This window comes from Arvicola amphibius, chromosome 10 (genome assembly GCF_903992535.2).
Source record: "Arvicola amphibius chromosome 10, mArvAmp1.2, whole genome shotgun sequence".
Classification (NCBI taxonomy): Eukaryota; Metazoa; Chordata; class Mammalia; order Rodentia; family Cricetidae; genus Arvicola; species Arvicola amphibius.
Genome location: NC_052056.1, coordinates 49,849,278 through 49,866,267, shown reverse-complemented (window position 1 = coordinate 49,866,267; position 16,990 = coordinate 49,849,278). Strand labels below are relative to the sequence as shown.

Here is a 16,990-nt window from a genome sequence, read left to right as displayed (position 1 = left end):
CTTTAGGTCTATTTTGTTCACGGAAAATCAGGAATTATTAAACATTCTGCTGCGCTGAGACTCATTTGTCTTTCACTGCTTAGACAATGTAGGTGCTCAATAAATGTTTTCTTATTTGGCTATGAGTCATTATTTGAACCAATTTCTAGATTCTAACACAACAAGTATTGAGAAAATGAAATTAAGATGCTAAAATCAAGGTCTGGAGAGAGAGTTCAGTGATCAAGGATGAATGTTACTTTTCCAAAAGAGCAGGGTCAATTCCTAGCAACCATATTGGGTAGATCACAACCATTCATGACTCCAGTTTCAGGGGTCCTTATGTTCTCTTCTAGCCTCCACAAGGACCAGGCACACACATGGTGCACATGTATGCAGGCAAAACCCCATATATATAAAATAAAAATAAACTGCATGAAAATAAAGACAAAGACTCTAACACAATGAACTTTTTGAAAGTAAATGTTACTGCCTTTCAAATGTAAGTGACAAGAAACACTAGGAGACAAATATAAAGATGTTTTGGTGCTGGAGATATCCCTTAACCATTAAGAGTGTTCTCTGTCACAGGATTAGGTTCAATTCCCGGTATCCACAAGGCAACTCACACATGTCTTCAACTCTAGATCCAGGGATCCTAGGCCTTCTGGTTTTAACAGGCATGAGGCACAAATGTGGTACATATACACATATGCTGGCACAACACTCATACACACAGAATCGAAAATAATAAATAAAAAAATGTTACATCGATAAATAACATACCTGGTAAGATAATCAGCAATTTTAGGATTCTTAAGGAGATCCATAAGTAGGTCGACTGAGTACTTTCTTGTTAGGGTACCATCACCATTTATTAGAATATTAAATATTAGTTGGAAAGTCTGATGAATGTTTCGAGCATGAAACAGCTTTGAAAAATTGGGAAAACTGTATTATACACAAGAACTTATAAGCTGACATATTAATGATTTTAAAATATTAAGCACTATGATCTCAAAATTAATTTCAAAAATAGAAAAAATTACCTTTTCTCCCACTTCTTCATTTAGCGTCAAACTGGATAATATTGAAAGTGCAAACACAACTACAGTCAAACTGCTGTGTGCTAAGAAGCTTATGAGAGTCCGGTAAAAGGATTTCACATTACTCTGAAGGAGAAAAGAAACTGAATTAAAAATGTACATTTTGGTTAAAAAATACAATTGTACAGAGTGGACAAGCTTATTAAACATTATCATGAACTTTTCAACGGTGATTATTTTTAAAGGGAAAATTATTATTAATATTTAAAGGAAAATTTTACAACATAGATAAGTAGAAATTAAAAGACTCTTTGTTATACACAGAATCTGGAGAAAATTTTCTTTTTTGGTAAAGGTACCCAAATGGCATGGGCAAGGCCATATGTTCCATATTTAGCATTGGAAATAAAAAAAGAAAAGAGAAAAACTTGGAAGAATTTAGGAATAGAACCTACTATAAAATATATATACATACATACATCAAACCCTCAACTCACCAAAGTTTTTATTTGTGTTTGAACAGAAAGATTGTGCCGACAAAGATTTGCCAATAATCCTAGGCAAGGCATCGTTAACTCATCTTCAGAAGACTGACTGTTGTAAAGATAGAAAGCATGGTATCCACTCTAATTAGTCAAAATCATAGAGTAGTTAATATACCTAAGTTCCTACATGTAAAAACAAGATTATCATAGTCAGAGTATTCTGTTTCTTTTATGTTTTAAAGCTAAATTATCCTATTCAACTGTACTACAGAAATAAAGAAATAGCAATCAGAATGACAATATTTTATTATGCTCACCTACAGAGCATACAATGTTCACCTTGATTAATTTTTCTTCCTAAATCAATTTGTTAAATCTTACTTATGAAAATTACACCTGCTTTATAATACTCAACCCTTAAAAATCAGCCAAGTGGAGGAAACAGATAATAATTAGTTTAAAAACCTAGAAAGCTGGTAAGATGATTGCTCTTTTAGAGAACTGGGTCTCAGTTCCAGCACTCACACTGGACAGCACACAACTCTCTGTAACTGCAGCTCCAGAGAATATGAAGCCCTCTTTTGTCCTCCACAGACACCTGCACAAACATGGTGTACCTCATGTACTCAGGCAAAATACATATACAAAAATAAATGATTTTTTCTTTTTTCTTTTAAAGTTAGAAAACATTAACTAAAAAGAAATGATCTACCACCTAGTTTTAGTTTTAAAATAAACCAATAAATTACATGCTTGGTTGTATACTTACATATGACCAATCAGGAATGTAATTAAGTCATCTATGTGGGCACCAGAATGGAAAAACTTGACATTATATGTTAACCTCTGCAGGAGTTGAATGCACTGAGAATAAAAAAATAATTGTGAGTATACACATGAAAAACATATTGCCCACTCATAAAAATAAACTATTGCAAGTATTTCATTTCAGTATATCATTTTAGGAACCAAACACTAGAGCAAGAGCCATGCCATTTTTTAACCTTAATTTTATTTCAAAACATATATTCTAAGCAATGAGACTACTAAGAACCATGGGAGTCGTGTCTTAATTTATCCATTTCTAGGTATTTTATTTAATGGCTTGTCATTCCTATGGTTTGAATGGCACCTAGTTATGTCCATTCAGGGTGGGTCCTGGGATTTAAGCCTTAGTTTCTTAGATGGTGGTACCAGGAGGTGGCAGAACTTGTACAAGTTAGAGCTTAAATAGAGTTCCTTAGGTCACTGAAGGTATCATGTATTTCCCATGTGACCCTGATGGTAGTTCTTAAGAGCAGAAAAAGGAACAAGTCTGGTCCCAGTATCTCTCCTATCTTACCTGAGATATGATCATGTTCCCACCCTTTCTATTTGTCATGATTATAGCCAGAAGACCCTTTGCCAGATCTACATAATAGTTGATATAAATAGCATGTCCTTGAACCACCAAACCTATGAGATAAATACATATTTTTCCTTATCAAATGAACTACTCCCAAGTATTCAGCTGTAGTAACTAAATCTGAGCAGTCATCTACCTTGTTCCCCTACTTATACTAAACTTGAGTGTAGGTTGAATTAATTTGAAGGTATCTTTTTCCCTTTACATTTTATGTCTAAAAGTGAATGTCAGTTCAATTGGTCATGTTTATCTTTCTTGCAGATGATGACATTTTAGATTCAATAAACTGATGAGTGAAAGAGTTTTCAAATTATGCTAAGCAAGTATAAACCACAGCTTTAAGTTTTGTAAGATTTTTTTCTTTGTAAATTTTTTCTTCAACAGCCGAAGGCTATATAACCTAAATTATAATTTTAACATAAATAGATCACATTTCAAAAGGCACACATCTGTGTCCTTAAGTTACAGTGTTATAAGTGAAAGTGGTGATAATGCAGATCTGGTTATCTCTGACTCCTTCTTGAGAAATATTTACATATCTGGCATGTGACCAACTAGCTCCTAATAAGTACTATGGCTGATGATGTTATGTCATCATATAAAATAAAACATCTTACTGTTTTGGAATAGAATATTTGTTTAACTATATAAAGAAGTATCACATTTATTTGTGTTGCAGAATAATTGTTTAACTATGCAACAGTGCACTCCCTTTGTTAATGTTGCATTTATTTAACTATGTAAAGATGTGTTGATGTTTTACCTTGCCTGCCTAAGGCACCTGATTAGTAAAAAACTGAATGGCCAATGGCTAGGGGGAGGAGTTATAGGTGGGACTAGTGGGGGCAGAGAGAAAAGGGAAGCTAGCCAGCCAGCCAGGGGGTCAGCCAGCCAGACACAGAAGAAGCAGGAAAGCTGGACAGACAGTATGTAGATGAGGTAATAAGCCTTAGGGAAACACATAGATTAATAGAAAGGGGTAAATATAAGTTAAAGAAAAAAGCTAGCTAGAAACAAACCTAGAGCTAATGCCAAGCATTTATAATTAGCAATAAGTCTTCACATCCTGATTTGAAGCTGGCTGTCCGGGAAAGATGACTACAACTTACCAATTCTTGTCTGAGAATAAAGACAGGAGAACAGGAGTCAATATACTATGAGGATCTGTATACCTGTAAAAACACTGAATCACTGTGGCAAGTGCTGCTCCGACAAACCACTCCTGCCAACACACTATTCAGGTTGTATATACTCTGAAGACAGTCTCTGGTTTCAGTATCTACAGCTAAAAGTTAAAATAGCATAAAATGTATCACTTTCACATGCAGAAATCTTTCCACAATAGCAAAATAATTTTATGTCATATAATCTTATCTTTAAAGAAGACAAAACATGAGAAAGTATTTAATTTTGAGTTTTTGAATCAGGATCTCACTCTGTAGCCCAGACTGGCCTGGAATTCATGGCAGTTCCTCCTGTCTCAGCCTTAGGAATGCTGAGGTTACAAGATTAAGCCACCATGGCTGGCCAAAACAGATTTTTTTCTTTTTTTAATTAATGCACACCAATTTCAAAGTATAAATAATTTTTATACATAGATTACTATCAAAGAAAAAAAGCCCTGTTTTACGTATTCTTGAAACTTGGATGTTAAAACAATATAACAGCTGGGGTTGGTGGTAAATGCCTGTAATGCCCACTTAAGAGAATGAGGCAAGAGAATTTTGAGTTCCAACTTAGCCTGAATTATATAATATGCAGTCAGATTATCATTTCAACTTCTTTTATAAATCCAAAGACTTAAAATATAAAATCTATTACTTAAAGATAAATAATTTAAATTAGAAGGATACACATCAAATCATTAACTAAGATTGTATCCCTAAAGGTAGAAATGATAAAAAAGGCTGGGATAATGAATAACAACGCATGCCATTTTACTCTTATCTGTATTATCTAATGTAACAGCTGCTAGTACATATTACTCCGCAACTATTTAAATTAAGTTTAATCAAAATTAGATTCAGCTCCCCAGACTTCAAATGCTTGATGAGCCTATATGGCAAGAGGTTACTCTAAGGAATAATACAAACTCAGAATATTTCTATCATTAACAATACTTAGATTGTTCTGCAAAAGAGTGCAATGCTGCTCTCTGCTAATACTTCTCTATTACTAAGATACCTGATTATAACCATAGACATAAATATCTAACACCTCTGTGCATACACAAATCAAGGGGAAAATGATTAATAGATGAACATTTAAAAACGAAACATAATGGGAAGGAATAGAAAAAATAATTATAGTTTATCTTTGGTTCTAAGTTCAATGTAGACTATTACTGAAGGATTATTTTTAGAGACTGTTACATCTTTCTGATTGTTGTCTTTAATACTAGCATTATGTTCACGTGGCTTTTTGTTGTTTTAAAATTCAATAGAATGTCATTTCCCCACATGCATTCTTTTCTATAGAATATGGAAGTCTTTAAGACAAGATATATGTGTATGTATGTATGTATATATATATGAGTTCATATGTACATGTATGTGTATATATATGTATATACTCAGGTACTCTTTTTCTTTCTTTCTTTCTTTCTTTCTTTCTTTCTTTCTTTCTTTCTTTCTTTCTTTTTTTTTTTTTTTGAGAAAGGGTTTCTCTGTTTAGCCCTGACTGTCCTGGAACTCACTCTGTAGACCCAGCTGGCATTGAACTCAGAGATTCTCCTAGAGCTGCCCCAAGTGCTGGGATTAAAGGCATGTGCCACCACCGCCCAGCTTCAGAGACTCTTTTGAGAGAACCATAAGACAAACTTTAAATGGTTCTACAATGAAGAAATATTTTGAAACTAAATCATTCTTGGAGAAATTCTATTAATTTTATATGCCCTTTAAAAAATATTAAGTTCAGGGCTAGAGAGATGGCTCAGTGGTTAAAAGTACTAGCTGTTCTTCCAGAAGTCCTGAATTCCAATACCAGCAACAACATGGTGGCTCACAGCCATTTATAGTAGGATTCTTTTGGCGTGCAAGAGTACATGCAGATAGAGCACTCATATACATAAAATAAATAAATCTTTAAAAACTAATTTCATAGTATTCCAAACTCCAAAAAAAAAAGAAAGTATGAACACATTACCCAGTTGAGACAGCAAACTGATAATACTTAAGATCAGTGAAGCACTTATGTTTGGGTCTTCAAGAAGTTCTACGAGGCAACTCAAACATTCACTTGGCAGTATCTGCTGTGATGTAAACAGTCGTGTCAGCTTTTGTCCACAAACTACCTATGAAATAGGTAGGAAACAAATGTGTTAAGTGCTGGCAATTTCTATTTCTTCTGCATTTCAAGTAAACCATTTCTATGACATGCTACTTAGCCCTTTTTTTCCCAGTTTAGAAAACTCACACCTTTCTGCCCATATACAGACTCTCTCCTCTAGTCGAATTACCTAGATTTCAGTTTGTTTACTTTCTCCAGAAACATTTCAATAAGCCACTTAGATCATCTAAATTTTACTTATTATACAGCCTGACAGTATACTATTATTTCCTTAATGTTTAGTGAACTTCTGACTACCATTTTACCATTTATATATTTTCTATATTATACTATACTGAACACAGACTAAAAATGAATACTAGAACTTTGGTAGTTTGAATGTAATCTGCTCCCATAAACTCACAGCAAGTGGTACTATTAGAAGGTGTGGCTTTGTTGGAGGAAGTGTGTCACTGTGGGGACTGGCTTTGAGTTCTCTTGTATGCTCAAAATGGGCCTAGTATCTGAGACAATTTCCTGTTGACTATGCATCAAGATGTAAGAACTCTCAGCTCCTCTAATACCATGTCTGCCTGTATGCTACATTGCTTCCTGCCATGACAATAAAGGACTAAACCTCTGAACTGTAAGAAAGTCATCCCAATTAAATGTTTTCTTTGGAAGAGTTGCTATAATTATGGTGCCTCTTCATAGCAGTAGAAACCCTAACTAAGAAAAGACCCAAGCAGATTTATTATTCTGAAGTCTAGCATACTCATACCATCTATTCTGAGAATGGTATATGAAGCTTAATGGATAACAACTCCTTTCAGGTTGAGTCTAGAAGTTAGGAAATTATGTAGAAACAATAAAGTTAATAAAGAACATTTTCAAATCTAGCAAAGATAAGACTTTCAATTTTCAACCCAGTTATTTTAGTAAGGGAGAGTCAACATAAACCTGGTATTAAACAATTTGATATTTTAGAATTAGACTAATACATCTTATATACATACTCTAAAAGGTCACATTCTAAACAAACTGCTTTAATAACCCTCTAATTATTAGAGTCTAATACCTCCTTTCTGTATCTCCTTTCCATTTTCTCACATTCTTACCAAGCTTCACTCTTAGAATTTCACATTACCTATTCACTAACAGAATGTGCTTTAACAATAATGTCTATAAGACTGGAAACAAACTGGGCTGTGGTGGCCACACCTTTAATCCCAGCGAGGCAGAGGCACAATCTGGGATTCCCCTCTGTATGCTGTGAATACCATTGGTTAATAAAGAAACTGTCTCGGCCTGTTGATAGGGCAGAACTTAGGTTGGTGGGGTGGGGGAACTAAACTGAATGCTGAGATGAAGAAGGCAGAGTCAAGGAGATGCCATGTAGCCACCAGAAACAGATGTCAGAACTTTGGAACTTTACCAGGTTAGCCACAGTCTCATGGCAATACACAGATTAGTAAATGGGTTAAATTAAGATATAAGAGTTAGCCGGGCAGTGGTGGCGCACACCTTTAATCCCAGCACTCGGGAGGCAGAGGCAGGCGGATCTCTGTGAGTTCGAGACCAGCCTGGTCTACAAGAGCTAGTTCCAGGACAGGCTCCAAAGCCACAGAGAAACCCTGTCTCAAAAAACCAAAAAAAAAAAAAAAAAAAAAAAAAAAAAAAGATATAAGAGTTAGCCAATAAGAAGCTAGACCTAATGGGCCAAGCAGTGACATAAATAATATAGTTTCTGTGTGATTATTTTGGGGCTGAGCAATCAGAAACAAAACAAGCGGCCTCCTCCAACAGAGGCAGGTAGATCTCTGTGAGTTTGAGGCCAGCCTGGTCTACAGAGTGAGTTCCAGGACAGCCAGAAATGCTTCACAGAGAAACTCTGTCTCAAAAACCCAAAACAACAACAACAACAACAAAAAAAAAAACCCAAAAAAACTGGAAACAAATTTGTAACTGGTAACTTAACTTGGGGTCAAGAATTTTCTGAACATGGTCATTTTTATCTATTAATAATTTTAGCCATTAGTCAAGCATGGTGGTGAATGCCTTTAATCCCAGCATTCAGGCAGGGGGATGTCTCTGAGTTTGAGGCTAGCCTGGTCTACAAAGTGAAATCTAGGACAGTCAGTGCTACACAGAGAAACCCTATCTTGAAAAAACAAAAAATAAATGAATAAGTAAAATTTTAGCTATTTAGAAGATGAAGACATTTTTTGTTTTGAACATGATTGGAACTGGACTCTTATTTCAATAATATTCTAACATATAATAATTAGTTAATACAAGGTAAAAAAGTAAACTTTCTCCTAATGAAAACTAGTTTATTTTACTGACAAAACTTATCTGGCCGTGGCATTGGCCTGCTTGCTTTACATCTGTTATTCTTTTTCATATTCATAACTCTTTAAGTTAAATGCTACTGATTTGATTTATATTTAAGTAAACTGAGACATTCACTGATAATAAAGACGCACAACCAAGACTTCTCCAAAGAGGTGAACCCATGCTTTTAATAACTAGTTACACAGTCAGTGATGTGAATGCTATCATTAAATACTACAATAGCTCAACTTTGCCCTGACCATCCTGAAATGACTCAAGGTGCAGGTTTGTGTGGGGTTCTAGAGTCAAACTATGGCAGCAGAGGTTCCAAATCATTTCAAAAAAAAATCCCTTTCTTGTGATATATACTTGTGTATTCCTCAGAAAGTTTTCAGTGCTCGGCATGACGACACCAACCACTAACAAAAAAAGGTAAATACTAAGGATGGCATGGCTGAGTGATGGCAGTTTCGATATATTGCTAAGAAGTAAAATGCTGCAAATCCTTTGGAGAACTGTTTCTAGCAATACGAAAGAAAAGTGAATGTGGACTGGATGGCTCAGCAGATAGGAGAATGTACTAATTTTTGCAGAGGTCCTGAGTTTGAGTTCCAGCACCCACATCAAGGAGCTCACAGCTGCCTGTAAGTCTAGCTCCAGAGGATATAATGCCCTCTTCTGCCTTCTGAAGGGCCTACACTCAGGCGCACATGCATCACACATACGCAGACATAATTAAATTAAAAGAATTTAAAACAACAAAATGGGGAACATAGGCCTTTCTCATAACCTGAAAGCTCTACTGGTAGGTTTATATGAAACAAATGCATTCAAAATTGAAAAAGAAGTAGGAGTACAATGCGCTGATTCATAATTCCATCCAGACCTGAAAAAAAATCAAATGTCTATCAACACGTACATGTACACAACCTGCGGTATACTTATATAAATGGAATTACACATAACATAAAAAGTAAGTCCTGCTAGTGCAGGCAACCTGAATGAATCGCAGTGATTATATTGAATGATGAAGCCACTCAATATCCAAAAAAAGAAAACAAGATGAATTTAGAAGCTAGGCACCTGAAAGAAAGACCGGGAACACGCACACACACTTCCCTCTTCCTCTTCCCCTCTCTCTCCAGTCAAGAAACACTCCTAAACCTGGTCCGGAGCAGGCCACCGTTCAGTCCCTCTGGGCACCCACCCAGTCGCCTTCACCGCCACTCGCTGGGTGACTGAAGGGGACACCCCCTCGCGCGCCGAAACCCCTTACCTCCAGGTGCCTCAGGAGCTGGGTGGCGTTCGCCTCCGACTTAACGGCTTTGTACTGACTGATGCTCAGGAGCAAGGACTTCAAGCAGGCGGTGGAGTCCATGCCGAGGCGCCGTCCTGTCAGCGGCCACAGCCACCCGCTCGCCACAGCCTCCAGCTGAAGCCGCGCTTTTTTTGATTTTCTTAGGTCCCGCCGCTTCTGCTCCGGCTCCTTCCGGTTCCGGTAGGCTTCCGGAAGTCTCCGGGCAGCCTCCGGGAATTCTGCCTGTGATTGGCGGGGGTGGGCCGAGGGTCGAGGTTCTGGGGGAGTGGGGAGGTGGCGGCTGGGAGCCCCGCAGCAGCCCCCTTTCAGCCGAGCGGCGGCGAGAAGGTCCGCGAAGACTCGGGATCTCGCGAGACACGCGAGTGCGGCTCAAGTCGTGGAGGGGCTGCGGGGCGCACGGGGTCCGTGCGCGTAGGGGGCTCTGGTTCCGTGGGCGTCCTCGGCGGCGGCGCTGCGGGGCCTGGTGTTCGTGCGCGTCAGCCTCTGCTTGGACACGGCCGCTCCCCTAGTCTAGCACGGTGAGGAATTCCGAGCGGCATCTCAGTGACTTAGGTTTGGATGTGGCGGGGGAGGGGCCGCAGTTCCTCCAGCCGCGCTCTCTTGGGTCCAGGACTAAACCGGTGGCCTTCGGGATCCTGGGGCAAGTTAGGCATGGCCTTACAATGGAATTTGACACACTCCCCCTAGAGAGCACCCGGGCCGGAGGTGCTCCCGAGCTGTATTCTCATCAGTGTTGATATCTGTTGATGTCACTTTTGATATGTTTTTTTTTTTTTAAATTAGAGGTACTGTTTTGCATGGCTATATAACGAAGTGAGACAACGACGATTGTGCTGCTGTTATTCACACGAGACTTTGTAGCTAATATATTCATTTGTGCATGCATCCATTCATTCCATTTTAAACAAGTATGTATAACGGACAAGGGATTGGCACTCAGAACAAAGATGGGGAAGTGTTGCCTGCTGAGAAGCAACTTCTAATAAGGGACATGGTCTAAGCAGAAAAGTACTCTTGGAATTCACTACATACATCAGAAATGCACCATCCAAGAAGAGTGGAGCCAGTTGGCTTATAAACTCCTTTGCCCCCTTTTTCTCTGTCATTTCTTCTCATGAGGATAGAAGAGGTCAGGATAGGCCTCACTAAAACAAAACATAAAGACATTGGAGGAAATAGTTTCAATAGTTGAGAAATCAGACTTTCTAGGAGAAAATGCTGCCAATTAGTTGAAGTAACATGGACAGAGGTCAAGTGGGGGAATATGACAGTGTGCCATGAAGAGCCTGCACTCGTAATCATCAGAGAGCAAGGCTGAGTAGTGACGTGGAAAATAAGGTCATACAACGGTCTTGCAGACTATTTTCAAACCAGTTAATCATTGTGAAGGGTTAATTGTTGTCTTCTGTGTTAAGGGCAGTCATTGGTAAATGGAGTTGTAAGAATACATAGTCTTAAGACTTTTCACATATAATGACAAGTGTCCAGCATCATCCCTGTTTGGACAAGTAGGAAAGACCCCAAGCTGCCTACATCAAGTGCCATCTCCACAATCTAGAAGAGATACCAAGTTTCCAGATGGGATTAAGAAGGTAGAGATAATGTAAGGTAATTAATTGAATCTTTTAAATTCAGTGAAATTTTATATAGTTTGTCAGTTCTGTATTTTTCTAATTGTGTTCCTAGGTATTTGAGAATTTTCTTATCAGATTTTGCTATTCTAAAATATAGTTACTGGGTTTTGATGTATCTTTAAATCAGCTACTTACCAAATTTTGTTAAGTCTAAGAGTTTAGTGTACCTCTTAAGTTTTCTACATATATATTGTCTATAAACATTATTTCTTCCTATAAAGTGTCTCAGTTTATTGCATTAATGTAATCTCAACATGGGACATCATGGTGATAGAGAAGATCTTCAACATTATAACCAGGACAGTTTATAATTGTTCATGTTTGGGACATTTCTCTTTATCTCTATTGTTTTTTAAAACCCCTTTAAAAATGTCCAGAAGTTTACATTTATACATTCGGTTTCCTTTTAAAAGTAATACAGCGAATTAGGTTGCTTTTTTTGTTGGATACTAATAATAACAAACACTTTTGAGTACTTGCCGTCCATCAAAGGATGTTCTAACGACTACTTAATTCTCATTAAAAAGTGAGAGCTATCTAGTTGATTACTATTTTATAGCTTGCAGAGTATGGCATAAGGCATTTGTGAAGCTCACAAAGGCAGTAGCAAAAGGATTTCTGCTGATTTTACTCAATATTTCATGCCTTGTGTCTTCAAGTTAGAATTTTTAGTACTTATTTTCTCATTTTGGGTTTGTGGTAAATGTTATTTTTGTGTCAGGTTAACATAAAAACTAGTCGGGAAAAGGGTAAAGTCTGGGAAACTATAAGTGCTACTGGGAAAAGTAGAGTGTTATTAGGAGTACATTATTTTAGATGAAATCCAGTTCACTCAATCTTTAAGGATTAGCATAAAATCTTTCCTCCGTGTAAGCTTTTTTTTTTTTTTTTTTGGACTGGTTTACATTTTATCTAGATAGTCCTCCAGTTCATAATGTAAGAAAGAGGCTTAAAAGAAATAATGCTTGCTTACGATTTTAAAACAAAAGTTCCGGATTGTTAGCTGATTTAGTTTCAGAAGAAATTAAAGTATTGACTTCAATACTGTATAGTAACATCAATTTTTAACATAACCAACATTTAATATTAAATAAATCAATCTGAATGAAGGCAGGGCTTGAAGTTTTTATAGAACTGTAAAATATTGTGATGTAGGGATCATAGCACAAACCAATGACCCACTATTCATGCATCTATCATGTACTTCATGAAGTTAGGTGGTTAATACATACCTCGATTCTGAGGATACAGTGGTAAATTTCTACCCAAATAGAGTTCATTTTAATGAAGAAATAATATATAAAACGTAAATAAATTATGGACGTTACCATGTGTTTTGGTGAAAAACTCAGGAAAGAGAGAGAGGATGGTACTGAGGATTAAAATTTTCAAATTTTTATTGCAGTTTTAGGCAGCCGACTTGTATAGAAAACAAACTAGTTAAAAATCAGGATTTATTTCTTGTTCATGAGTGTGGAGGTTGACTGCAATCAGACCGACCTAGGTTAAAATAGGCTGAGTGTGTCTATTCAGCTATTTGTGAAAAGTGGTAACTATCTAGAAATCAGTTTACATTATGTCAAGATGTCTGTAGGAGATGTGTATTCTATTAAACTTATTAGTAATAAAGACATTGGGATGCAAAGAAATCAATGCTTCAAGGCAAAATGTTGTAGAAGTCGGTATGGATAGAAAAGAAGTTTCTGTCGAAGTCTAGAACTTAAAGTAACTAAGTATTTAGAGATTGGAGAGACATGGAGAAAACCCCAGATCTGACTAAGAAGGGACTGCAAGCTAATACAAGTGCTCTGTTAACCCTGTGATCATCTTATAGCTAAAGAACCTATTTACTACCTCTTAACAGAAGTCTAGATTAGCAGAACAGTCTTACTACTTAGCAGCATCTTGTTCTGCCTTCAAGGTTTTGCTGCTGAAGAGAGATAGGTGGCATTATTGGTTGAATGAATATTGAGTGTGTAAACCATGTGAGGTGACAAATAATGTACTGACTTGTGGAACTTGCATTCTAGTGGGGACATAAGGCCAAATCTAAAATAAGGAATTACATAGTGAGCATTAATAGCAGAAACCACAAATGTCTCTCTGGCCCAAGTTCCAAAAAAGGGATTATTAGTAGGTATCAACAGAAATAGGACAAATATTTCATTGGCTCAGGTTTCAAAACAAGGGGTTTATTCATAGACATTCAGATACAACAAATGATTCAGTTACCTAGGTTCTAAACTTTGATGGTGAAGATATCCAGGAGTAAGATATAACAGATTAAGCATGTGGTTATTTAGAACTGTCCCTGTTAAAACTAAAACTTTTCAAATATTGATACTGAACTTTTCATCCTTTATACAGAGACCCCCCCACACAGTGAAATTGTATCAGATTATTCCTATTTTTCAGGAATATTAGCCCTTATTACAAAGCCAAAGTACTAAAAAGAAAAAGTTAAAAAAAAGAGAAAGAAAGAAAGAATATTATCTCTTTTGTTGAAATAACAGGCATATCCCTGTAGTGAGAGGCAAGCAGGCCTGTTTTTCATCCAGCCTGGATCCCACATGGCTAGCTTTACACCCGAAATAACAACACACAAATTGTATTCATTTAAACACTGCCTGGCCCATTAGTTTCAGACTCTTATTAGCTAATTCTCTCACATCTTGATTAACCCATATTTAGTAATCTGTGTAGCACCACGAGGGGTGGCTTACCGGGAAGATTCTAGCCTGCATCCATCTCAGAGAGGAGAGTCATGGCGACTGCTTGAGGCGGTTGCCTCACTTCCCTTCTTCCCAGCATTAGGTTCTGTCTACTCCACCCACCTAAGGGCTGGCCTATCAAATGGGCCAAGGCAGTTTCTTTATTAACCAGTGAAATCAACACAAACAGAAGACTCTCCCACATCACATCCCCATAATGATGCTTTGGTCATGATGTGTGTATGATATTGGTCCAGAAAGATCATGTTAAATTAGAAACTTACTATGACTAGGTGACATCTTAGTTGCCATGGTGTCATAATACAACACATTAAATGACAGCATCATATAAAAATGTAGCATATACAGATGTGTATGGTACAAATAAACTACTAATATTTTATATAATTACTGTATCATACTTATTATCTTTAAATTCACTGGAATTTTAATTAAAAACCTTAATGTAAAATGGCATATGCCATGTCAAACCAGAAAGGAATAGCTTCATGTGTCTGTTCTTTACCATATCTTTATATTATATATCTTATATATTATATCTTTATATTGAGGCCTGTCTAGTGATTTACCATTGCCCTATCGGTATGTATTAAAGGGCTCTTATCATGTTTGTACAATAGTAAAATAACTCAAAGACAAATGTGTCTGATGTTCCTATCACTAAGAGGAATGATAATTTTATTTTCTTTACTGTAAGGTATTAAATTTCAATTATTCTGATTGATCAAGCCATAAATTTACTTTTAACTTTTGAAAAAAACTTACAGCTTTTCTTTCTGTATATTTTACAGAATTCATGTCTATGCTAAGAGTAGAAGTCTTGATAATTGGAATAAATATTTCCCCCTATTTTCACTTCTAATTTTATATCATATTGTTCAAAATTTGCCTGGACTTTTTTGTTTGCTTCACACAATTACTATACATGGTTTCTGAATTCTGTTTCTTAGGTAAGTAAAGATGCAAGAGACATTCATGTCAGAGTTTTAATAATAATTTTCTTTTTTAATGATTTTTTAAATTTTTTTTTATTAAAAATTTCTGCCTCCTCCCCACCTCCCATTTACCTCTCCCTCCACTCCCCTTCCCTCTCCTGTCGGAAGAGCAGTAACGGTTCCCTGCCCTGTGGGAAGTCAAAGTTCCTCCCCCCTCCATCCAGGTCTAGGAAGGTGAGCATCCAAACAGGCTAGGCCTCCCCCAAAGCCAGTATGTGTAGTAGGATCCAAATCCAGTGCCATTGTCCCTGGCTTCTCAGCAGCCCTCATTGTCCCCCATGTTCAGGGAGTCCGGTTTTATCTCCTGCTTTTTCAGTCCCAGACCAGCTGGCCTTGGTGAGCTCCGATTAGATCAGTCCCACCATCACGGTGGGTGGGAGCACCCCTCGCAGTTGTGACTTCCTTGCTCATGTTCTCCCTCCTTCTGCTCCTCATTTGGACCTTGGGTGCTCAGTCCAGTGCACCAATGTGTGGCTCTGTCTCTATTTCCATCCATCGCCAGATGAAGGTTCTGTGGTGATATGCAAGATATTCATCAGTATGACTATAGGGTCTGGCCTTTTCCAGCTCCCTCTCAGCTGCCCAAGGAACTACCTGGGGGCATCTCCCTGGATACCTGGGATACCCTCTAGAGTCTCTTGCCATCCCTAAAATGGCTCCCTTAATTAAGAGATATACTTCCCTGCTCCCATATCCATCCTTCCTATTTCCCAGCCATCCTATTCATCCAAGCTCTCCCCATCCTCCCCTTCACACTTTTCTCTCCCCATATCCCCTTACCCCCATCCCACCCCGCCCCCAAGTTCCCAATTTTTGCCCGGCAATCTTGACTACTTCCAATATCCAGGAGGATAACTATCTGTTTTGCTTTGGGTTCACCTTCTTATTTATCTTCTCTAGGATCACGAATTATAGGCTCGATGTCCTTTATTTATGGCTAGAAACCAATTATGAGTGAGTACATCCCATATTCATCTTTTGGGGTCTGGGTTACCTCACTCAGAATAGTGTTTTCTATTTCCATCCATTTGCATGCAAAATTCAAGATGTCATTGTTTTTTATCACTGAGTAGTACTCTAATATGTATATATTCCACAGTTTCTTCATCCATTCTTCCACTGAAGGGCATCTAGGTTGTTTCCAGGTTCTGGCTATTACAAATAATGCTGCTATGAACATAGTTGAACAAATGCTTTTGTAATATGATAGGGCATCTCTTGGGTATATTCCCAAGAGTGGAATTGCTGGGTCCTGGAGTAGGTTGATCCCGAATTTCCTGAGAAACTGCCACACTGCTTTCCAAAGTGACTGCACAAGTTTGCAATCCCACCAGCAATGGATGAGTGTACCCCTTATTCCACAACCTCTCCAGCAAAGGCTATCATTGGTGTTTTTGATTTTAGCCATTCTGACAGGTGTAAGATGGTATCTCAAAGTTGTTTTGATTTGCATTTCCCTGATAGCTAAGGAGGTTGAGCATGACCTTAAGTGTCTTTTGGGCATTTGAACTTCTTCTGTTGAGAATTCTCTGTTCAGTTCAGTGCCCCATTTTTTAATTGGGTTAATTAGCATTTTAAAGTCTAGTCTCTTGAGTTCTTTATATATTTTGGAGATCAGACGTTCGTCTGTTGCGGGGTTTATGAAGATCTTTTCCCAGTCAGTAGGCTGCCTTTGTGTCTTCGTGACAGTGTCCTTTGCTTTACAGAAGCTGCTCAGCTTCGGGAGATCCCATTTATTCAATGTTGCCCTTAATGTCTGTGCTGCTGGGGTTATACGTAGGAAGCCGTCTCCTGT

The 16,990-nt window shown here is 37.6% G+C and overlaps 2 protein-coding genes across 13 annotated transcripts in view; one reads left to right on the top strand and one right to left on the bottom strand.

The window, feature by feature from the left end:
* The window catches only part of Cip2a (cellular inhibitor of PP2A), a 31,164-nt gene extending 21,270 nt beyond the window's left edge, over positions 1 to 9,894 (bottom strand). Inside the window, exons 1-7 of the mRNA XM_038346388.1 lie at positions 9,793 to 9,894; positions 6,060 to 6,207; positions 4,088 to 4,200; positions 2,280 to 2,374; positions 1,523 to 1,619; positions 1,029 to 1,151; positions 766 to 911 (exon numbers count right to left, since the gene is read on the bottom strand). Of these exons, the coding sequence (XP_038202316.1) occupies positions 766 to 911; positions 1,029 to 1,151; positions 1,523 to 1,619; positions 2,280 to 2,374; positions 4,088 to 4,200; positions 6,060 to 6,207; positions 9,793 to 9,894 (824 nt within the window). The remainder of the gene's footprint in view (positions 1 to 765; positions 912 to 1,028; positions 1,152 to 1,522; positions 1,620 to 2,279; positions 2,375 to 4,087; positions 4,201 to 6,059; positions 6,208 to 9,792) is intronic.
* Positions 9,895 to 10,103: 209 nt separating this feature from the next.
* The window catches only part of Dzip3 (DAZ interacting zinc finger protein 3), a 78,514-nt gene continuing 71,627 nt past the window's right edge, over positions 10,104 to 16,990 (top strand). For 5 of the 12 annotated variants that reach the window (XM_038345136.1, XM_038345143.1, XM_038345142.1 and 2 more), the window contains exons 1-3: positions 10,104 to 10,352; positions 11,250 to 11,442; positions 14,992 to 15,150. The gene's annotated coding sequence lies outside the window, so the exon portion shown is untranslated. Of the gene's footprint in view, positions 10,353 to 11,249; positions 11,443 to 14,991; positions 15,151 to 16,130; positions 16,150 to 16,990 lie in introns of those variants that run through there. The other 7 variants (XM_038345139.1, XM_038345138.1, XM_038345137.1 and 4 more) reach the window with 4 other exon arrangements.